The sequence below is a fragment of the Prinia subflava genome, chromosome 7, assembly GCF_021018805.1.
Source record: "Prinia subflava isolate CZ2003 ecotype Zambia chromosome 7, Cam_Psub_1.2, whole genome shotgun sequence".
Classification (NCBI taxonomy): Eukaryota; Metazoa; Chordata; class Aves; order Passeriformes; family Cisticolidae; genus Prinia; species Prinia subflava.
Window position 1 is genome coordinate 36797615 of NC_086253.1, and position 22516 is coordinate 36820130.

At 35.0% G+C, this 22516-nt stretch overlaps 1 protein-coding gene across 2 annotated transcripts in view; it reads left to right on the top strand.

Moving 5' to 3' along the window:
- GPM6A (glycoprotein M6A) overlaps positions 1-22516 on the top strand; it is a 116268-nt gene that overhangs the window by 85848 nt on the left and 7904 nt on the right. For both annotated transcript variants that reach the window (XM_063402180.1, XM_063402179.1), the window contains 4 exons: positions 3140-3296; positions 16866-17019; positions 19143-19219; positions 21599-21664. In XM_063402180.1, coding sequence (XP_063258250.1) covers positions 3140-3296; positions 16866-17019; positions 19143-19219; positions 21599-21664 — 454 coding nt within the window. The remainder of the gene's footprint in view (positions 1-3139; positions 3297-16865; positions 17020-19142; positions 19220-21598; positions 21665-22516) is intronic.

The following is a 22516-nucleotide window of genomic DNA, read 5'->3' on the forward strand; positions in this document are numbered from 1 at the left end:
GAGATTAAGGCAGTATGCAAAATATGGTTTAGATTATTCTACATTAAAAAAAACAAACAAAAACAAAACAAACACAAAAGAAACCCACCACAAACAAACAAAACAAAACCAACAAAAAACAAACAAAAAAACCCCCCAAAACCTTTTACTAACTTTACTAAATTCAAGATGCTTTTCACAGTTTTTTATGCTTCATCATCATTCAACTTACTCTACTCAGCAGCTGTCAGAGTAACTTTAGTCTTCACATATTGTATATTTTTCTAATCCTGTCAGAAGAACAAAATTTTATCTTTTTTGTCATTGTTTACATTGTTTTGTCTCCTTTCTTTGCTCATTACCCACCTCTTCCTTCCATTCCATCTTACACAAGTGTAAGCCTTTCCTGTTCTTTTTATTTGTCCTTACCCATCTTGCCCATTGGCGCACGTTCATCACCCTTCTGCTGTTCCCTTCTACCTCCATGGTTGCTCTCATGCTCTGTCTGCAGCATTTGAGAATTTGGTGAAGCACAGATGGCAATTAATCTCCCTGAGTTCATCCACAAAGAATCACGTTTTATTTTAAATAAAGACAATTTCTGTTTTATCAGGTCTATCTTTTATCTATTTGAACTTAATGAGAAAATAAAAGTTTACGTGAATTGTATTAGATACTGCAAAATAACCTAATAGCAATGCTATCTTCAAAACTATTTATATATAAAGTTATTGTTGTAATATATTTTCTTTAAATACAAGACACTAAGTGTAGCTATACTGCAATACAATCCTATCTGGCTTTTAAAGAGGTAATTGAGTGATTCTCACAGTTTTCATTTATCTTTTTACTCTTTGCTTTATAGAAGATCCTTTTCCCTTGGAAAAAGTCTGGTTATTACCTCCTGTGTAGTCTGATGAATAGAGATTTTATGACCTCTCTGTAAAGAGTGGATGGGGAAGAAATAGATTTCTATATTTGGCTAGTGTTGGGCTATATATATATTTTCCTTTTGTGAAAGGAAGGCTTAGGTGAAAATTATTCCTGTAGATGCACATAAGGCTAAGGAAAAAGCAGAGATCTCTCAGTACACTTTTTGACACAAGCAGCTCAGTGGGGGACTCAGAACAGATGGTTTAAAGGGCTGTTGTTAGGACTGAAACAGTCTCTGGACTTCTCAAAAGTCCTAATCTCTTTAGGGCAATGAGACCTCGTAACTGAGCACACAGAGGTCTGAGAGGAGCTGCTGCTGGCAGAACTCCCAGACTTCAACCACTGGTGAAGGTCACAATTGTTTAAAGTACATAATACAGGAATTGGAAGAGATTTTATGGAATAGTCACAAAGTTGCTATTTGTTTTTGTAAGCTTTTTCTCAATCACTAATAACAAGATAGGCTTAAAACATAGTTTTGATGTTAAAAAAAAAGCGTTACAATGACTGAATTATGGTCAAATCAGGGAAATGGGATTTTTGCAGTGTAATTAGAATCATATACATAAAAATAAATTCCATCTGCATCACCTCATGCCATCTACAGTGTTAAATTTGTTTCACCCTTTTGATTGTTCAAGTATCCCACAGAGAAATTGACTTACTCTAGCTTTCACTTGAGAATAAAAAAAAAAAAAAAAAAAAAAAAAAAAAGGGCCTGGAAGTGCTTTGGTATCAGAATGTTAGGGAAAAACAACCTGTCTCATTTCCAGAAGCATTAATTAATAGTACTTCTCCCATTCCCAGTTATGTCAGAAGTTTAACTGCATTTTTCATTGTATTTTTTAATGTAGACCTGAGTCTGACTTTGAATCTTTTGAAAGCCATTCAAGGTCAAAGACAATCTAACAGATTTTTGAGTTTTTTAGTTGTATTATACATTTAAAATGTGTATTGTGAGTTGTCTCTTGAGTGATGATGGAAATTGTGCTCCTAGAGAATTGAGGAATTGTTATCATTAAATATTTCCTTTCATAACAGTAAAAATATTAATCATTGTCTTGAGAGAACATCCAGTTTGGGTAATGGCAGGTCAAATTCATCTGCAGATCCTAATGGTTGGTTCTCAGCCTTATTCTTTGTCTTTTGTTGTTAGGAGGTGTTGCTGTTTTGGAGAATAAGATTGCAATTTCATACCATCTTAAATCTGCATATTGCCATTTTATAAAGAGCTCCACAGCTCCTACCCTGTTACATCAACAAACTGCAAATTTTGTGGCTAGTTTTTTAGAGAAGTTCAAGTAGAAAACTTTGAAATCTGCTGATCTAAGGCTATGATCAGTAGGAGTGATTCCAAGTTTAAACAACATAGCAGAGAGGTACCGCTGAAAATCTTTTCATAAATGTTGGTCATGAGAGAACGTTTTAGGAGGCACAGTCTCCTTGAGCCAATGCTGAACTTATAGGCAGTGCTGGGCAGAACCAGCACACAACCCAGGTGATGCTCTCTGTAGTAAATTGAGCCTTCTTGGACTCTGCACATTGCACTGCAAGCCATCCCTCCATTGCTTCAGCTGTGTGTCTGTGAAATTACGTTTTAAATCCTCCTTCCAGAAGAAATTCCAGGTGATCTGACCTCATTACTTCTGGAATAATATGTTTGTGGTTTGAAGTAAGGTATCTCTTCTTTATTATTGACTTTATTATTCCGTGCCTTTATTATTCCATGTCAAATATTTTGTCCACTGGAGAATAACAACAGATAGTGCAGACTGACATTGCAGCTTGAGAACTACTTGTATGAGCAGAAATTTATTGAAGATTGTAACTAAATCTCTTCTATAACCTATGTGCTGGATAGAATATGTGACTTAGGAGATGTCAGATTTTTGCTTCCATTTTTTTTTCTTTTCCATTTCATCTAGAAAACAAAAGCTGAAAAGTAACCAGGGTTTAAAGTGATGTGACAATTTTTGCCATCTTACCTAAACAGATCCAATTTTACATTTAATTAGATTAAATGACCCAGTGTTTCTTGTATTAATGTTATTTTATTTCAAAGTTCATTCCTGTCCTCAGCTTCACCTGTCATTATGGCACATCAGCACTTACACTGACTCCAGTCAGTCATGAAGTTTGAGACTCAGGGGGTCAATTAGCCCCCTGGAATTTCAGAGTCAGCTTTAAATATTTATGCAGATAATTAATTTTTGCTGTTCCTATACAGGATTGACATCTTCAAGTATGTGATATATGGTGTAGCAGCTGCATTCTTTGTATATGGCATTCTGCTGATGGTGGAGGGATTCTTTACAACTGGTGCCATTAAGGATCTCTATGGAGATTTCAAAATCACCACTTGTGGCAGATGTGTGAGTGCCTGGGTAAGTATGTAAGAAAGCTTTTGTACTTACCACAAATTCAATATGCTTTTCATATTTTTAGTGCCTTGTGATTTTTGTTTTTTGGTTTTGTTTTTCTTTAATATCTTGAAATACCTCAATTCAGTGCCTAAAAATTACAGCAAAGGAGAAGAGTGTTATAAATATTCTCTGTATTGTTTAAATGCTAAATAATTCTACCAGCTGAATGAGAAAGCTTGTTACCTCAGCAACATAAGCTGTACTGAACAGGACTAAAACTGTAAGGCCTCCAGCTCTACTGGGAATTAAATATTTCCCTTACTAATATTTTCAGTTATTTTAGGAACCTTGCATGTTCCTTTTGGAACAAGCTGAGACCTGTCATCAGGTTCTATTTCATTTCTAAATGGCAAACAGCCCAATATTTACTCCTGTGTTAATCTCTGGTTTGGAGAGACCATTCACTTATGACCCTTGAAAACTTGGATTCAAAAAATTCTGATTTGTACAAGGACTTATATGGAGGCTTATCATACTAAAGTTGCTGACTGTTTCAACTGGGATTGTTTTAACATTTCAGTTCAGTGTCAGGTAAGTAACTAATTTTTTGGTATTTGACTGTTCTGTATCTAAGATAGGAGGCCTGTGCACTTCATAGCTGTTGGAGTTGGATATTTTTGAAAATACAGTCTGCATCAAACCTCATAATTTGTGATGAATAATAAATCAATAAATACAGCCAAATAGATCTGGATGTTAAAGTACACTTATTTTTTATGCTATATCAATGATAAATAATATATATAGATTAATAGGGTTGGGTTTCCCCCTGTACTCTACTGCAACTGTCAACACTTAATTAAGTGGAATACAGTCTAAACAAATATAAGCAATAGATACCTCCAGTCAAACAGAGACTATCAAAAATAGTATTTTGAATATCCTGACATTTAAGGTTGAACTGGACAGATGATCTGCATCTTGTAAATTGAAGAATGCAGTCTGTAGGTCATCTCTACACAGATATAACCTGCACCACAGTAACCCTCTGGTTTTGTCTCTTTTTCTTTCATTCTTGTCATCATTGTGTGATTTTGGCACTTTGACTAAGACTGCTTTAAAACCTTTAAACAAATATATTAAAAAAGACTTAGAACATTTTAAATAAAGAGCAGTTTTTACTTATGCCAACACAGCTTTAATCTTCTGGAAAGAAGTCTCTAATCTGTATTCACTGAGGACCTACGAAGTTAGTTCCAATTCTGTATTGAGTAGCAAGATATTCAGAACACTTTTTCTTCACAGCTCCCATGAATGCCTGTCCTCACTATTGAAGCACAGCAGAGCTCCATCCTCTCACAGTTTTGATAACTGTAATTCTATAGCACATGTCTAGAAGAAATGAACAGTTAAACAGCTACTCTATGATTATTATCATTGTTGTTATTAACAATTCATTACCTTATTTCCTTCAATACTTGACTTTTCTCATCAGTAATTTGCACTGTTTGCAAATGTGTTGCAAATGTTGCAGGGAAGCCCTGGGTTTTGATACACATTGTGCAGTTAAGGTTAAGTCTGTATATTGTTTATGATCACAATTACAATAATCCATAAATTAGTTTGAGTTAAATACCTTGTTGTCATTATTCTTGAAGTCAGTGGAAGTTTTTTTTCCTGGTGAAAATAATCCCCACAAACCTGCTGTTTGATTGCTTGTGTCATTTTGATGATCTGTTAGTAAGATTGCTATACACATGTCTGGAGTTGTTTTTTATTATTATTCTGGCTTTAGTATCTTTGCTCTAGAGAGTATGTCAATTAAAACTGGATGTCCTTTTGACTAGGCTGATTTTAATTTTCTCATACTTAAAATTCCTAAGGGAAAAATAACATCTTAGATTTAAATATATACTTATATTTGGAATTAGAAAATATTTCAATCCAAGAGAGACATGTTTAGAATCTATTCAGTTCCTTAACTCATGCAATGATATAAAGAAATAAGACCTAAGAACGAAAAAAAGAAAAGAATAGTGGAGAGGTAAATGAAACCAAATCAGTATTGTGTGTCAAGGCCAGATTGTTCAATTGTTAAAAATGTGTTGTAATAAATTTTGTTGTGTACAGTTGCCAAAATGATATAATGCTATTGAAAGGGGTTGGCAGATACTACATGTTGCAAGAAACCTTCCTTGTATAAAATTTTGAGCTAGTAATTTTGTAAATGTTAAAATCAAAACTGTCAGAGATTAAACATTTGGTTTCGTTTAGCAGTGTCTTAATACTAACAGAAATGTACACACAGAATATTTATTGTTTTGAAAAATTAAAATTATAAAAATGGCTCCACATTAAAAACACTTTTGTAAAAAATTCAGTTGTGACTAGGGTTTCATATCAAATTTGTTGATGCCTTTCCAAATAGAAGTTTAAGCATGTTAAAGTCTGAAAATGAAGTCCTTCAGCTTTATTGTTGCCACCAGTTATTTGTCATTAATATTTTGCACCAGCAAATTTGTTATGCCTGTGACTAAACCTATTGTGAAAATGGACGAAAAAATCAATAAAAAATTTCAAGAAGGACAGTTTATTTTAACTTTATATGGATAAGCTGTATTTCTATATGTGAAAATATGAAAAATAACATCTTTTTCTCAAGAAATATTTTTGAAAAGCAGGCTTTTAAGAACACCAATAGCCAACATCTGAAAGAACTTTTCATGTGCCCTTCCTGACCTCCCTCCTTAGCTGCAAATAGCTCACTTTCTAGCTTGGAATCGGCAAAAGGAATTCTTTTTGCCTGAAGTAATGGAAAAAGAAATAGCTCAGCCTGACCTTCCCAGTGACTGTATAGTTGACTTATCAGCTGATATGAGCATTCAGGGGGTTGGCATCCAAGTCATGTCAGTGCTGCCATGGAGTAGAGCGTCTCACATCTGAGACAGGCCTTGTGAAAGTGACAGTGAAGACTCTCACTGGCAATGTTTGCAGACTTAATTTACTGTGAAAAGTAAAACAAAAGCAGTAAGACAATGCCAGTCACATTTGAGGAGGGATGGCTTTGTTTTTAGCCTTCATTTTTCCATGCCTGGACATGCTTTTAGAGTATTAAATAAACAGTCATACACAACTGTGCTGCAGCATGATTAGTGAAGAATGGGAGACAGGCCTGAAGCCAACTGTAACACTGTTTTCATGTTTGCAATTTAATATCCTTCCTATTTACATTCAGCTCCCTTGGCCATGGAAAGCCTCATTTACACCTTATTTTAGAATATCTGCTTACAGGCTCAACAGAAAAAAAAAATGAACAAAGAAATACAAAGACACTTTCTCCCTTCGTGTTATGTTCTAAAATGGGAAAGCAGGTTTGGTTTTTGTTTTATTTCATCATAAGTCATTATATAATGACTTCATCGTGGCAGTTGTATTTCTATTTCTTTGTACCTTGCTTTTCAAAAGAACCATGCTCTAGAGAAAGATGTTTTATATTCTAAACTGTGCTTACATATTCCTTCTGTATGTTTCATTTTAGGAATATTTTATTTTAATTACTGACAAGGATTTTTCTGCCTTTGAAAATAATTCTGGGTACCTGATTACCTATCAATAGCATGTGCTATTTCACACAGGCTCCTTAAATGCCTAAACCAAAACATGAACTTCTCAAAATATTTTCGGATTTTGTTTTGCAAAAAAACCCCACAGAAACTTCATAAATGTTTTGAAAAACCATCTGTGGACTCATCACTTCATCTTTTCCTTACCAGACCAGTTATTCTAGAGGCAGTGAAACTGCATCATATTGACATTTGATTCTTTGTGTAACAGGAGGAAGAGATTTCAGTGCAGCTCAGCTGGCTTTCCCTCCCAGAACAGATGCATTATTTCTGAATGTTAGAAATGAAGCTCTCCTTTCTGAAAATTAGATGCCGTGTCTGGATATTCTGGGGAAAAAATGCTGATCTGACAGACAGGGAGGCCTTGCTTCTGATTACATTCTGCTCCATCTGAGGCATGTCATGTGCTTCATACCATATTTGTGAGAAATAAAGAACTTTCACTCCAAGACAGCAGATATACTTATGGGTCCAAAATCCTTTAAACCAATCTTAGCTAGGGAAAGTACCTGAAAATCTCTTGTCCTCATACATGTTTAGTTGTGCATGCTGTAAGTAGTTTTAGACTGTGATATGGGAAATGGGGAAGGTGAGATTCATAGTGCTCTAATCTTTCAGATTGCTCAACTGAAAACCAGAAACATGCTTTTTTTCCCACAAATTATCCAGAAGGTAATGGAGTAGTTAATTTCAGAGGGAATATATTATGACACAGATATATCCCACCTAATTAAGAATGTCACTAAGGTTGTCAAGAGAAAGGCCTATGCTCGCTCAATAGTTAAAGAAGAGTGAGGCTTAGGAAAACTTTCTCAGATAAATTGTATTTTTTTGTGACTGTCCTATTTTCTGCAAAGAGAATAACCTTCAAGTCTTTTAAGTTATGTCTTTTATATTAAACTCTTCAATCAACTAGATGTGTTTAATTGGATGTGTCCCACCTGGCCCCTTTAGATGGAAGTTAGGTGAATAACATTTGACATCTAAATACTGCTGGAGTTAGTAGATAAAACAGAACATATTAACAATTTTATAGGTTGTTGGAAGTCATCTTATCCCTGGATACCAAACCAGTGTTGGAATTTTTTTAGACATATGTGTTCCTTGCATTTTTCTGATCTTGATCTTGAAATAGGAAGCTCTACCAATAGTTCAAAACTCAGCTGAATGGTAAATAGAGTAGTGTCATTCTCTCCAAACTGTATTGTTAATATACATATGGCGTCTTGAAAAGAAGGAAGCAAGTTATCTTTTTACTGTTTGTTATATTTTTAGAAATATTTTGCAGTGAGCTCAGAAATTATTTTGTTATGCATATCTAGGTGCTGACTCTACTTTTTTTCAGTCTTATTTACTGTAATCTGTCCAGACCTTTTTGTTTTTCTTTATTTTATAGTTCCAGATTTCCTCACTCAAGGATATTGCACGTATAAAATCATATTTTCTTTTGCTATTCCTTGTCTCCCATAACTTCCCATATGTTGTATATGCAGTCCTTTTTTTGACTGTGGTATTCACCACTTCCTTTAATGGAGGAGTGTGCCAGACATTGTAATGTGCCTTGCCAGTACCTGCTCATCTTCTCTTGGTCTTGCTGCTCGCTGACAGCAATGTTGTTGGTGGTGATAAACTGGATGAACTGGATGTTTTTGCTTCAGATTGTGCTCTGTGTCTTGCACATTGATGACAGATTTTTTTCTTGGCATGAGAGCTCAGTCAGTAAGTATTTTTTGTTAATTAAACTGCTGTCATACATTTCCAAAGTATGCATAAATTGCTCGAGATGATAGCTTTATTTCCCCTATGTTCAGATAATCCATCTCAGCTTTAACTTGAAAGTTTCATCAGATGATGACAGTTTTCCCCGATCCTTGTTCTCACTTGGCTAACTTATTAACTGCATCTAGACATCTTACTCTTTTTATAGTTATTTAGGCCTTTGAATATCAGTGGAATTATCACAAATTACTTTTATGGTGAAAGAAAACCATATACCTTTGTTCTTTATGTGAATTGTGTCTTCTTGTTAATGTCTTACAAATTCATAATTAGCTTTTTAAGTATTTTTTTGTATTGCTTGCACAGGAAGGAGGAAAACTTTTAAATTTATTTAAGGTCACAATAAAAGCTTAAAAGGCTGGGTTATTGACTTTGCTTGGCAAGACAGGAAACAAGCAAGGAAGGTCCCCACCCCTTCATTTTCACATAGGCTTCTCAAAGCCCATTAAGAATGCATCAGGAAACACTTTTTTTTTTTGACAGCCAAGTATTAACCTTGAGTGACACATTTGTTTAGACTTATAACTATTATTTCTACTTTAAGCTTCACTGCCTTGTGTTCAACTACAAACCACAAAATCTTCCTGAAAAATTGTTGCAATGCAAATTTTGGATATGTGAAAAATGTAAACAATCTGTATTGTTCAGTCCTTTCCCAGCTGTGTGCTCTGTCTTCATCTGTGTATAGAAAAACTGTCATCACTGAAAACCATTAGAGTATAAAAATTTATCAGCTGTTTGGTAGCATAACCTAGAAAATTTACTATTAGGACCAGCCTACAGTGTCAGGGAAAAGGTAATGATGGAACTGATCATTTTTTGTACTTTATGCCTTTTATGACAGCTACATGGCATGAACATAGAAAGGAGAGGCCATGAAAAAGGAGTATTTAATGAAGATATCTAACCCATATTTTTAAAAGCCAGTTTTAAAACCAAATTATTTATTGCATTTAAATACAAAGCAGACAGCTTAGCTATATTCCCAGACAGTACTTCCTAGAATTAGGAAAATACCACCAGAAAGAAAAAAGGAGGAGGATAACTTTGCAAATGTGAAAATATGAACATGTGCATTTTGAGAAAAAATAATTTCTGTCTGAAAGACTGTAAAAAAAACATACGTGGGAAATTCTGCTTTTGTCAAGCAGCAGTAAAGATCCAGTGCTTTCTATAGGGTTTCAGAAGTCTGTCAGACTACAAAAATTATAGTCTTGCATGATAGATATATAAAACAATTAATGATAACTTTAGGCAACACAAATGCTACAAACCCATCAACACTCTAAAGAAAATTCAGAAATAAAATGTAAATTACAATATTTGGTTTCTAAGGAAGTAACAAAGGGATAAATTATACGATCTTAAGGCAAAAAGGTCTTGCATCAATGCAAAGCCTTCTTCTCCAAACTGATATTTTATAATTTTTTTGCTAAGTAATATTTCAAAAAGTGAATTAGTTTGTTAGAGAATCATTTCTGATGTGATTGTAGAAATCTCCTCCTACAATATTACCAAAAAATCAACAGCATAAATCAGAAAGTAAGCCAGGTTTTTACATGCATCTAAAAGGTTTCCAAAGCAATAGACATACAGCATGGAATATTTGAACTTTGAAGTACACATTTAGAAAAATCTATGTGTAGATGAATAGCAGAAAGCACAGTGAGAATTAATCCTAATTTTGACTAAGTCAGTTTTTCTTCCACCTAAACTAGTTGTGGAAGAAAAATATTTTAAAAAGTTAAACAAATCTGTTCCAAAATATAATTTTATTTTTCTGAGATTCTGTATTTTTTTGTTAACATATTTTAATAATCAAAGGAAATTCTCATTAGGTAGTACCCAGTATATGAATGAATTTCAATTAGGCAAACCTGAGAAGTCTGTCCCTGTATGGAGAGAAATTTGGACTGATATTGGTTTTTTTTTTTGGTTTTTTTTTTTTTTTACTCTTGAAGCAGTTGACTTGAATGCAAGCCAAGGAATATCAACCACATGACAGTAATAGCACACCATGAAATCCATCCATGTTTCAACAGACTTTTGGAGCTGTGCCTGGGAGTATAATATGTTAGAGAGAAAGAGGGGATGAACATATTTTGTAGAGGCAGTAATAATAAATGTCCAACAAGTGATTGTTAACAATGAAAGTGATGTGATAGAAAAGACTTTGCATGTGTCTATTTTCTGTGCATTTAGTGATAATATCTGAACAACAGTCTCTTCCAAAAGCATTGTATATAAAATGAGACAAGCTGAAATATTTTTGCTTCATCCTTTATTTCTCTCCATGAATGAAGCATGAATTTGGAGATGCTAGTTAGTACAGAAATGGAAATGTTAGAGGCCATTTCCTTGTGAGGGACTCAACAGTTCTTCTTAAACATATTAATGTCTAAAGATATCTGTACATTAATTTTTTTTTTATTTTCTCATTTATTTCTATTTAAATAAACAGTAACATTTTTGGTTGTAGACAACATTTTAAAATAAACAGCTAAGCTAGTTTTAGCTTCTGCATTGTTAAAATGTTTTCCAGAGGAACTCAGCAAGTTTTCTACTTGTTTTCTTTCATATTTACATATAAGGAATTATACATGTAAGATGCTGTCACAAAAAAAAAATCCACTGGGAAGAGATGGGAGTATCTATATAGAGACTTTTCTTTAAAAATGAAAAAAAAAAAAAAAGCAAAAATCTGCTGGATGAGGTCTGAACCTCTGAACAGAAGAAGTAAACTCTTGTAGGGTAATAATACAGATGATGAACAGGAACAAATATCTAATTTTGAAACAACTCTATCATAAAAGTTTATTGATGAAGAGCCCTTATTGAGTCTGGATTGTTGACTTAACAAGGTATAGTCAGAACCTTGCATTGTAGAAAATGCAAGTAGACAACAGGCCTGGAGTGGGTACACGTGTAGTCCTTTAAATCTGACTTTGTCTAAAGGAGTCAGTGACTAAACCCAAACCTGAAGAGAGAACTGTGCACTCTATCATTACTCTCCCAGTACAACTGCATCAAGCCAAATTTCAGCATTTCAGAAAGTATGTGTCAGCTGCAATGAATAATTTAAAAAGAGAATGCAAATGCATTTATGCAGAATGTGCACAGGGTAAAGAGACAGTAGCAATAATTCAGACGAATTTTTTCTGGGTAAAATGAACAACATAAAGTAGAAGATCTGAAAGCCAAAGATCTGTTATGAATTTGAGGCTGGGCAAGGTGCTAAAACTACATAAGTTTTTATTAGTATTGAACCCAATATATAGACAATTGAAAGTGAACGAGATGTTTGAGAGAGAGGACAATTCAGGAAGAAACTGAAAAGATCCTTCTGTTCATGCTTCTGTGTGGCCAAAATTACAACACAGAGCCTTTTTCTGACATTCCCTGTTTGGAAAATGCACCCAAACCCAAGACTACACTGCACTGCAGAGGCCAGGTGCTCCCCAGTATTCCCATAAGAGACACCAGGCTATCCCTGGGCTTATTCTGGGTGATGTCCAGCACTGCTAGGGTTTCACAATGAAGCATGATAGGCTTTGAGCAGGATGGATGAAAAGGATCTCTGTAGGTGCAGTTTTGATCTCTGGCAAAAACCATCTAAGAGAATTTCTTAAACTGTGATGAGGTTTGGAAGGAACCTCTTAGTTCCTGTAGCTGAAAATATACATTTTTTTGTGTTTGTGTCATAGGATAATAAATCTAAACATGATGCAAACACAGCAAGATGTACATATTTTTGTGACTCTCTGTGTTGAGAGCTAACATCAGCTCATGGAATTCATATAAAATAAGTATATGATGAGATAAAGAGAAAATGTAAAACTAAGTACTGAGTGGTTCAGAACAAAGATAAAATTACATGGCAACTTGAGTTTACTTGAGTTGAGTTTTATTTGGACACTTAATTTGTTGCTATGTTTCTGTATTATTTTTCTTGTTGTAAGCAGTAGTGTCCTCATAAAATGAAATGAATGAGGTTTAATTTGTTTCCTTTTCATTCTATTTCTGTTTGTAGAAACTGTACCTTTTAGATAAGATTTCACGGTCTCTGTCCCTAGGGTCGCTGAAGCCATCATACAGTGTTTCTTCAGGGGTACTAAATTATTTATAACAAAACTAAAATAAGAACAGTGTTTGAAATTTAATGAATGTGCTTTTCATGGGACAAGTAACCATGAATTAGAAAGAAGGAGGGAAAAAAACCCCAACAAAACAGTAACTGAAATCTTGATCTTATTAAAATAGATAAGATTTGGGTAATGTTTTCAGTGGAAAAGGGATTTTAACCAGTTATGACCACCAGGGAAGTTGTGCTCCCCACAAACAATTTCAGAATATGCTCTGAAATACCTGCTCCCTGACATTGGTCTGTTTTGACTTAAAAATCATTCCAGAAGGTTGATGATTTTCCTGCTTTGATAATTTATAACTCAGAAAAGCCATTACAGGCACTGAAGAGCTTACAAAATCTGGCAAGAGCATTTTGCCCGCCGCAGTGATGATAGAAAAAAAAATTACCACTAAAAAGGCTTGTTTGTTCAAATAATTATTCATTTCAGCTATTCTTTGCAAATGCGAGCTGAGTTTAAATTAGTTACCTTTTATCTTCATAATTTGGTAGATGAATTTCACTATCACTTTTAGCTTGTTTTGAGTTTTGTGTTTGGCCTCTTAGAGTGAAAATAGAACTGATCAGAGAAAGCAATTCTCACTATAAACACAATAGATAGGATGTTAAAGAGCAAACTGTGATACATCTTTAAGATGCTATACTGTTTCAGAAATCCTCAGCTTGTCACGTAGCAGAATGCTACTTCAAAGGAGAAAGATCTCTTTGAATCTCAGGAGATTGGGTTCTGAATTTAATTCCTGGAGTGAACAGGCTCCTTAAGCATTCCTTGTAAGTTCTCTTGAGCAAAGAGGGAAGGTTGTAATAGCAGAGAAAATTATCAAAAATTACTTTATTCTTTCCTGTGCTTTTTTAAAAATCAAATAATTCATCATGTCATTCAATTATAAAAGAAATTTATAAGCTACTACCTGCTATTGCTAGAAAATAATAATTTGTTGTGCAGGGTTAGACTTTTTTACTGCTCTTACAGCATGAATTATATTACTGCCCAGATCACTTTTCTGTGGTTTGCTTCACTGATATCAGTGATAGCAGCTTCCAGGCATAACCCATAATTACCCCATGGTTTAACTTGAAGTTTTGTATTTTAGTTATTCTTACATAAACAAAGGAAGCTTCCGCATTTCTTCCTGTTTTTCTTGGTGTCATGAAATAAAATTAGGCATGTCATTTGGCCACTGGTTCTTCAGCTGAAAGCAACTGACAGAGGAAAATTGAAGTTCTTCCTTTTCTGAAATATGTTTTTTAAATGAAATAATTCGTCATTTGAGCATCTTTTTCTGAGGTACTCAACCAATCAGACTCATGTTCTTAAAAAGAATCCATTCTATAACAAGCAGACAATTCTCTCTGAGAAGGCAGCTCTTATGACTCATAGCAACTGTCATCTGGCAGATCTCTACTATCATTTTATGCCCAAGGCAGATTTTTTAGAGGCTAATAAGCTCTGTTTTCCCCCTCTTTGCTATACTAGTGCTTTGTATTACCTCAGTGGAGATTTTTGAGTAGGCTTCTTCGTCATTACTCCAGATCAGAAAATAAATAGCTATTAAAAGAATTTGTAATGCTCATGGTAAGGCCTATGTTTTTTCCTCCATTTGGTGATAATCACAACATAAGAAAATTCTCACATTTATATGGAGCCCAGTCACAAAACCAGTTATTACATTTCTGTAGTGTAACTAATATAAAAGATTTAGTACTTAGTTAAATTATTATGGATGTGTTGCACTGAGACATGTACTAAATTTATGAAGTATTTGTTTCACAAATTCTAGAAGGATCACAAGAAAGATTTCAGACTTACTTGTTTTTGACAAGCTAAGAATAAAGTCTATGAGACTGGTTTACTTTTAAAACATTTCTAGAATAAATGACAATTTAAAGTCTGTACCAAGATAGTCTTCTTTCTTATTTATTGTTCCTGCCTTAGGAAACAATGAGTGCAACTCTTTAGCTTGATAATAAATTAAGATCGGAAATAGCACTTTAGTTGGGAATTCATATCCCTGAATCCACATTTCGAAGTCATTTTCCAAGTAGTTATTTGTAAGTGCATGCCTGGGGCTGAGCCAGATGTTGTTTTATTAACTTTAACACTGTAATATGGAAAGGAAAAAGAGAAAACAGTAAAAGAACAGTAACAACAGAAAAAGGAGCATGTACAGAACAGTATTTACTTGTGTTAACCCTTTACTCTTCAATAGATGGAATAGACTTGCCATTATATGAACAAATGATGCATGGAAATGTCTACAGCAGTATTCAAGGGTGCATATTTAATTTGCACTTCACTTTCACTTTTTCTGCTTTACAAACTGAGTTTCTACTAAGAGGGTTACTGGGAAAAATTGGTAAGGAAGACAGCCATTATCTGCATGAATGCATTTTTAGAATTCTTTGTGTATAAATTAAACACAAATGTTTTTCTTTTAAACTAGTTGAATGTTGAGAGAAAAGTTAAATCAATTTGTAACTCTCAAACTGATAAGCATGGATGTAAAGTATGAGTATTGAAACATGGAGTACCAACTCAAGAAAAGGACAGAAAACTGATATCAAAAGTATTAAACAGCTTTTCAAACTACTACAAGTCTCATTTACCTTGGGACAATCAGGAAAATTATTCTGAAATAAATTTAAAACTGGATTAATTAAACTACATTAAATACCTCTGTAAATATACTTCCTCAGAATTCAAATTACTTTTACTAAATAAATATTTGGAAGTGAGTTTAAATCAAATTACAGTCTCTTTAATATTGCTTGAGATTATCCATCTTATAACTTCAAAGCAATAAAAGTACCTCATGTAAAATTCAGACCTTTTGTTGTTCTGGATTGATTTTCCTGATGAGATCAATCTGGATAAGCCGCCCTACTACAATTTTTAGTATCGTTTACAACCTGTTAGATTCTGGCCTTATTTGATTTCCATAACTAAAATCTGTACTTATATCAGGCTTTTCCCTGTATTACCTGAATTGAGAGATGCTACATTAAAAAACCAAAAATAAACAAGAAAATATCTTCCATTTCCCCTTTCTTTACTCTTTAAGGATTAATTTTAGGCAGATTTTTTGATTATCTTATTCAGCTTTCAAAATATTTCTTATTTCTTATTCTCAGAGCCAATATTTTTCTGAGGTAGGCAGCTAGAAAAATGTTAGTGTGATGAAATTTTTTGGTTTCTAATAATGCATTCAGGTTCATCAGCATTTCTGAAGCCACCAAATGCTGGGACTATTTGGATTCCATATTTAGAGATTAATTTCCACATTTTATCATGTAGTCTCTATTTTCACAACATAAGATGAAAAGATGGTTTGTTATTAATAAGTGTCTTTCCCAGTGATGTCAGTTCAGCAAAGGAGCAGCAAGATAGCATGTTGACATATTTATGGGACATTTACTTAGTTTTTTTCCTGAATGATGAATTTGCTTGTATGTAGACCCCAAATACATCTGAATGCAACAACAGAATGGCAAAAATATAGTCTCATTGGTTCAATACAAAATGGATTTTCCAAGGAGATTTTGTGGCAGTCAGAGACAAAGGCTCATTTTTATTAAGACCCCAATTTGAAAAACAAAAGAAGCAAAGCCTACAGTATTCAATTTTCATTTTTTGCATCATGATTGACAGTGGAGGATACAACCATAGGGCCTCTTGTCCTAACTATGGAGTGGTGTGGATGAGAGAGAGGGACAGATGCGTTTCACGGAGCATGCAGCTGTCTGTACGTCAGATGCGCTGCTTTGCAGCCATCGTTGGCAAAAGAGGGAGAGGAACACAGAGTAAGCTTGCACTTCTGGAAGCATAATTCTTGTTCTTCAGAAGCAGTACGTCAGAGCTCTGGCATCATCTTGACCTGATCATTAATGGATTATCAGACCAAATCCATAAATTAAATAAGCACAGAAACAGATGAAGCCAGTCATGAATGTGTTTGTTACTTCTCTGTGGTTCCTTTTCTTCCAATGGTGTCTCAGTCAAGTTCTGACTTACCACTGGTTTTGTTTTTCCTTCTTTTACTGCAGTTTATTATGCTGACATACATCTTTATGTTGGCCTGGCTTGGAGTTACAGCTTTCACTTCTCTGCCTGTTTACATGTACTTCAATCTGTGGACCATTTGCCGAAATGCCACCGTAGTGGATGGAGCTAATCTCTGCTTGGATCTTCGCCAGTATGGTATGTAAATAAAAAGCACTACATGAAAAGTAAGATTTCACAAAAGAAAACATTTCACTGCTTTGCTTCCATGTGTCTGAAATGAACTGTTCAGTGTTTCTGAAGCAATTATTATGTGTCTCTCTCTGCCCTTTTACCCACTAGTCTAGGCAGTGTATGAAAGATGAACTGCATTTCCAGACCTGACAAAAATTGAGTCAACCTTGCCCATCTTCCCAGAGGAATGAAAATCTGGCATGGGGCTTTGGCTTATTCTCTTCTTTAGAGATTGTTGCAACTTGTCTGAAACGCTTAATTAGTCATTTATCTGGAGAATGACTTGTATTCTTGTGGTAGGACACTGACCTGGAGATGTGAGATCCTAGGTTATCGGCTGCCGTGAATTGGGACATGACAAGATTCATTGCTTTCAAAAACCTTGATGAGGACCAGCAATACTGATAGTAACAGTCTAAAAAAGCAGTGGAAAGAGAGACAGAGAGGGAGTGAGGCTAAAGCCTGAATAGTGGAAGTTAGAATGATGTGGGGATATGCACCTTTGTGTGTTTTGAGAGGATACAAAATTTTGATAGAAAGGGATTTGTAATCTTAAAATGTCTGAGGATTCTTGTACTGGTGACGGTAATTCAATTCCTTCCTTCTACAAGACTGGTTTGATTCCAGATGTTATGGTCTCAGTGATTTCTCAGTGCATAGAGCTTTGGGTAATCATACTCTCAGTGCAGAATTTCTTATCTTTCTTGTGTTTTATTGCCCTGAAATAAAATCACAGTGTATTTTTAATACACTGTGTGGAGATACAAGAGATGCTGCATTTCTTGGCAAAGAAAGAGTTTCATTAATAGTAAACATTCTAATTAATCTAAAATAAAATATTTGATGTTTTTCTTTCATGAGAGGGAAGAAAAGTTGGTGTTTGTTATTATTTATTGGGTTTTTTTCCTACACAGCATGAGGGGTGATTTTGAGAAGCAATTATCTGTATAGATCCCATCGAGTGTATTAATTTTTCTTTCTATGACCTTTTATTTTGTTAAGATTCATTGATTATTTTTATTAATATGATTTAAAATTTTCATGGAACACTAACACGTACAGTGTGTAATCTCTGAATGTACCTGTTTCCAGTAAATTCAGAAAAAAAAACCCCTGATTAATATTAGAAAATAACCATTTTTCATTATAAATGAGTTAACTTATAAAGCAAGTTAGAAAAAGTTTATAATGCAACCTATAAAAAAGTTGCAGTTTTTTCTTCAAGCTAGTCTTTGATTTAGTATTTGAACATTAGCTAAAGAATACAAGGTAGATTCTATTTATTATTGTTGAAAAGAGAAACAGTAAGGTATAAGTTTGTGCAATGCCTTTTTATAACTTGTGAAAGAAGCTTTATACCAAATCAATATGTTTGAAATCAACATACAGCACATTTCTCCACATGAATGTTTGTGAACATCTTAAGTGTATTAAATGGTCACAAATAATTTCTGGTTTTTTAAATGTTGTCCTGATAGGGAATAAAGATATGCTCAAAAATGGCAGAAAAATTGTTACTTATGTGTTTCTTACTAGGGCTTTTACTAAATAGATGATGTGTTAGTTTTGTGGTGGCTGAAATAGAATAGAATCCTAGAATGGTTTTAGCCATAGGACAGGGAGACCTTCCTCTAGATCAGGTTGCTCAGGACCCCGTCAAACTTGTCCTTCAACACTTCCATGGATGGGATGTCCGCTGTTTCTCAGGGAAACATGTTCCAGTGCTTCAACACCTTCACAATAAGGAATTTCTTCCTTGCCTCTAACCTAAACTTATCCTCTTTCAGTTTAAGCCATTACTGCTTGTTCTACTGCAGCATGCCTTTGTATAAAGTCCCTCTCCAGCTCTCCTGACTGACTCTTTTAGTTACTGGAAGGCTGCTATGAGGTCTCCCTAGAGCCTTCTCTTCTCTGGGCTGTGCAATCCCAAATGCCTCAGCTTCTCTTCACAGGAGAGGTGCTCCAGACTCCCAATCGTCAACAGAACCCAGATGTCATTGATAAAACAAGTTCTTAGCTTTTCTCATACAAAGGAAGTTGATCTGTACCAGGAATTCTAAATAATGTGAATATTTATTCCTCTCCAGGTATTGTAACTATTGGAGAAGAGAAGAAGGTTTGCACCTCATCAGAAAGTTTCATCAAGATGTGTGACTCTAATGAGGTAAATAAATATCATAGTATTTTTGGCAAATCCATAATATATGTTATAGTAGGAAGCAGATGATATATGTTTTCTTACTATAATGGTCTAATTCTAGCTAGGGTGATGAATTTAATCACAGTGAAAAATACAGTCAAGCAAGTAGTTTTCCTAGTCTTTTATCAAGTACCGAATCTAGTCAGTGCAATTTCTCGATCTGTTTGCTTTCTAAATACACTTGTGGTGGTGTGTTGCCATGAATTTTCCTGGTTTGCTGAGCGTTCATATTAAAGGAGAAACGTGCAGTTTCTCACACTGGTGAATTGTAAACACAGGACCATGTTTTGTAAATATTGGCAATGTTATGAATACTTTCTCCAAGACAAGGGGAGGTTGAATGACAGCCTCCTGGACCAATGTGACAGGAGAGGTGGCGATACCCTTCTCCAATCCATGGTCACCTTGCCACAGGTATATAATGGAAAAATAAACTAAGGGCAGGGTCTTCTGCCCTGCTGCTCTTGTTGCACCCAGATCTGTGTCCCCAGTCTGTGTTCCTGGTTGGGCCTCCACGGTGATAACGGTGTTGTCTTGTTTTGTTTTGTTTTTGTTGTTGTTTGTTTGTTTGTTTGTTTTGGGGGTTTTTGGGGTTTGGTTTTTGGGGTTTTGGTTTGTTTTGTTTTAAGAGTTCCAATACCTTGTTCTTTGTCACTGAGATGTTTTTGAAAGTTAATGCCCCTGCTGCACAACAAATAGGTCCATATAATGGGCCCTGATTGAAGGGCTTATGATTACTCTTATCACAGGTCTTGGGTGGTTTTTTCCTGAGAAATGTGGGTTTACAATCTTTTTTACTTTGAATGCCCGTGCCAGAGGCAGAAGAGTCAGAGTTCGCCAGCTCAGGTTTCTCAAGGTTGTTTGTTGTCTCTTATCTCTAAACTCTTTCTGTGCCCAGCAAAGGTCCTTGCTGTGGCAAAAGCATGAAGTGACTCTCCCCCAGGCGAGACACACTGGACCTTTTTTACCCTTTCTCTGACCCAACCATCGTCCACAATGTATTTCTTATTCACAGGCTATTAACAATACCTATACTAGACATGTCACTTCTGTCCTAAACCAATCCCTTGTGACCTGCCACAGCAGAAGATGGAGGACAAGGACACGAAGGAAGAAGAACAGGGTCACACCCTGATCCCTCCATCTTGCCTTCCCCATTAGCACACGTTGATAAACTAACTACTATTTACATCAAACTTTTGGGCTCTGTAGATCTTCGTGCAAAGCTGGTAATTTTTCCCATGGGCTCAGATCAAAGACAGTGTCACTTTGGGCCCTGTGCCAGGGTCTCAGACCCCTCTGCCAGGGTCTGAAACCCCCCTGTCAGAGTCCTGGACCCCTCTGCCAGGGTCTCAGATCATCCAGGGCAGCCAGAGGGATGCCCTGGATTTCAACAGACAGGAAAGCAAATGTTTCAAATGGATTTGGCCAAACCTTGTCAAGCATTAGGATAGTAGCTCTTAGTACATTTTTCTTTGCAGTTTTTCCCTTGGGCAAATGCCACCTGTTTCAGTGCAGCTGAGGGTTCTGGTTTTGTTTTTAAATGATAAAAGATGAACATGGGATGAACTAAGTGACATCTGCCTAAAACAGAGAGGCTAAAATGTTCATCCCTCTGAAGCTAGAAGGAACAATATTTGCTAAGTGTTTTACTGGGTCTTGCTATGGTTGAATAAATCTTAGAAGGAAGGCACACAATCCACCCTTATACAAAAACCATCTTAGAAAATGCAACTCTTTTGGTGCAGTTGACTCTCTGTGGCTGCTGCATAAGCCAGGTCACTGAAATTAAAAGCAAATGTAATCATTTGGTTTGGAGTGAGGTGAGGAAGGTGGTTCATTTGAATTATGTAAGTAACATGGTTTATATCATATCACTGTGAACAAATTTGAGTGGGAAGTGGATCAATACATGAAGATACAAAGCTAATTAATGAAAGGAAAATGGAGTTTCTTAGGCTGTCTCTGCCACTGGAGAAGCCACCACAAACATAGTTCATGTAAGGTAATATAGTTCTTGTAATACTGTAGCCTTAAAAAAAACCCCTCAATTTTTCCTAAAGTATTTATTTTTAAATAACTAATTTTCTTAATATTTTATTATTTAAATGCTATGTTTTAAAATACAGTTATGTTTTTCCCCTATATGAGCATTGTAACAAAACAAGTACAAGGACAATGACATGTAGTGATATCAATCTCTTGGAAAAATATTCCCATAATTTCTTTTGTGGAAGGGTGGCACCAGGAAGATAATAATATGCTCTATGTTATTCTGAATTTTTGTTCATTTTCTGTTTGCTGTACAACCATGAAAGTCCTTTTCTTTGCCTCCCTTTGCAGCTAAACATGACATTCCACTTGTTCATTGTGGCACTTGCTGGAGCTGGAGCAGCAGTCATTGCTATGGTAAGCTACCCAACACTACACCTCATCTGAATTGCTGAGACCTTCATACCTTCTGGTTCTGCCTTAGGATCAGCTGTTCCATTTCAATACTATCACTCAAAGCTATTATTAAAATATGGTTCTGTAATTCAATACTCTTTCTTTCTTTTTTAATATACTGATGGAGTCCCTTTGAAGTCAAATATCATAATTACTTTTTGAATTTAAAAAATCCCTTTAAGTACATGCTAAGAATTTTTACTATTCTCTTACTGTATTCAGACAAATGTCTCAACTCACATGTCTGTGTTGGAACCATAGTATTATACTTTTATGATCTCTGCCTTTCTGGGTATTCACAGGCTTGCCACGCTGATATTTTAGGAGCAGAATCTTTTTGTCAGTTCTGTGAATATGTATGAATGTGTTGATTTTTCTGTCAGAACCAATTTTTCTACTCCTTTATAATGAAGATTACTTTACATTTACTGACATTTTGTCAATGATAAGGTTCCACTGAGAGAAAAATGTATGAGCTAGTGCCCTGCTCTTCTGTCTTTTGTCTTCTGTATTTGCTTAAAAATAAAGATATTTTTAGACTTACAGTTCTGTACTGGTGTAGGTTTGCATTATGCACACTGGAATGGAAAATGAAAAGTGACTGCTACTTGGTTTTGTTGCATTCATTAGTGTTAGTGGTAGTGATTACTATATACTGCTTATACTAGTAATTTTTTATGGATTGTAAGGCCATGGTTATTTTGTTATCCTTATAATTACAATTATAAAAAATTACATTCTGAAAATATCCAATGAAGCTAGTATTCCTCTTACATTAATGATTTTTTTGTTGTTTTTTAATCTGCCATTTCT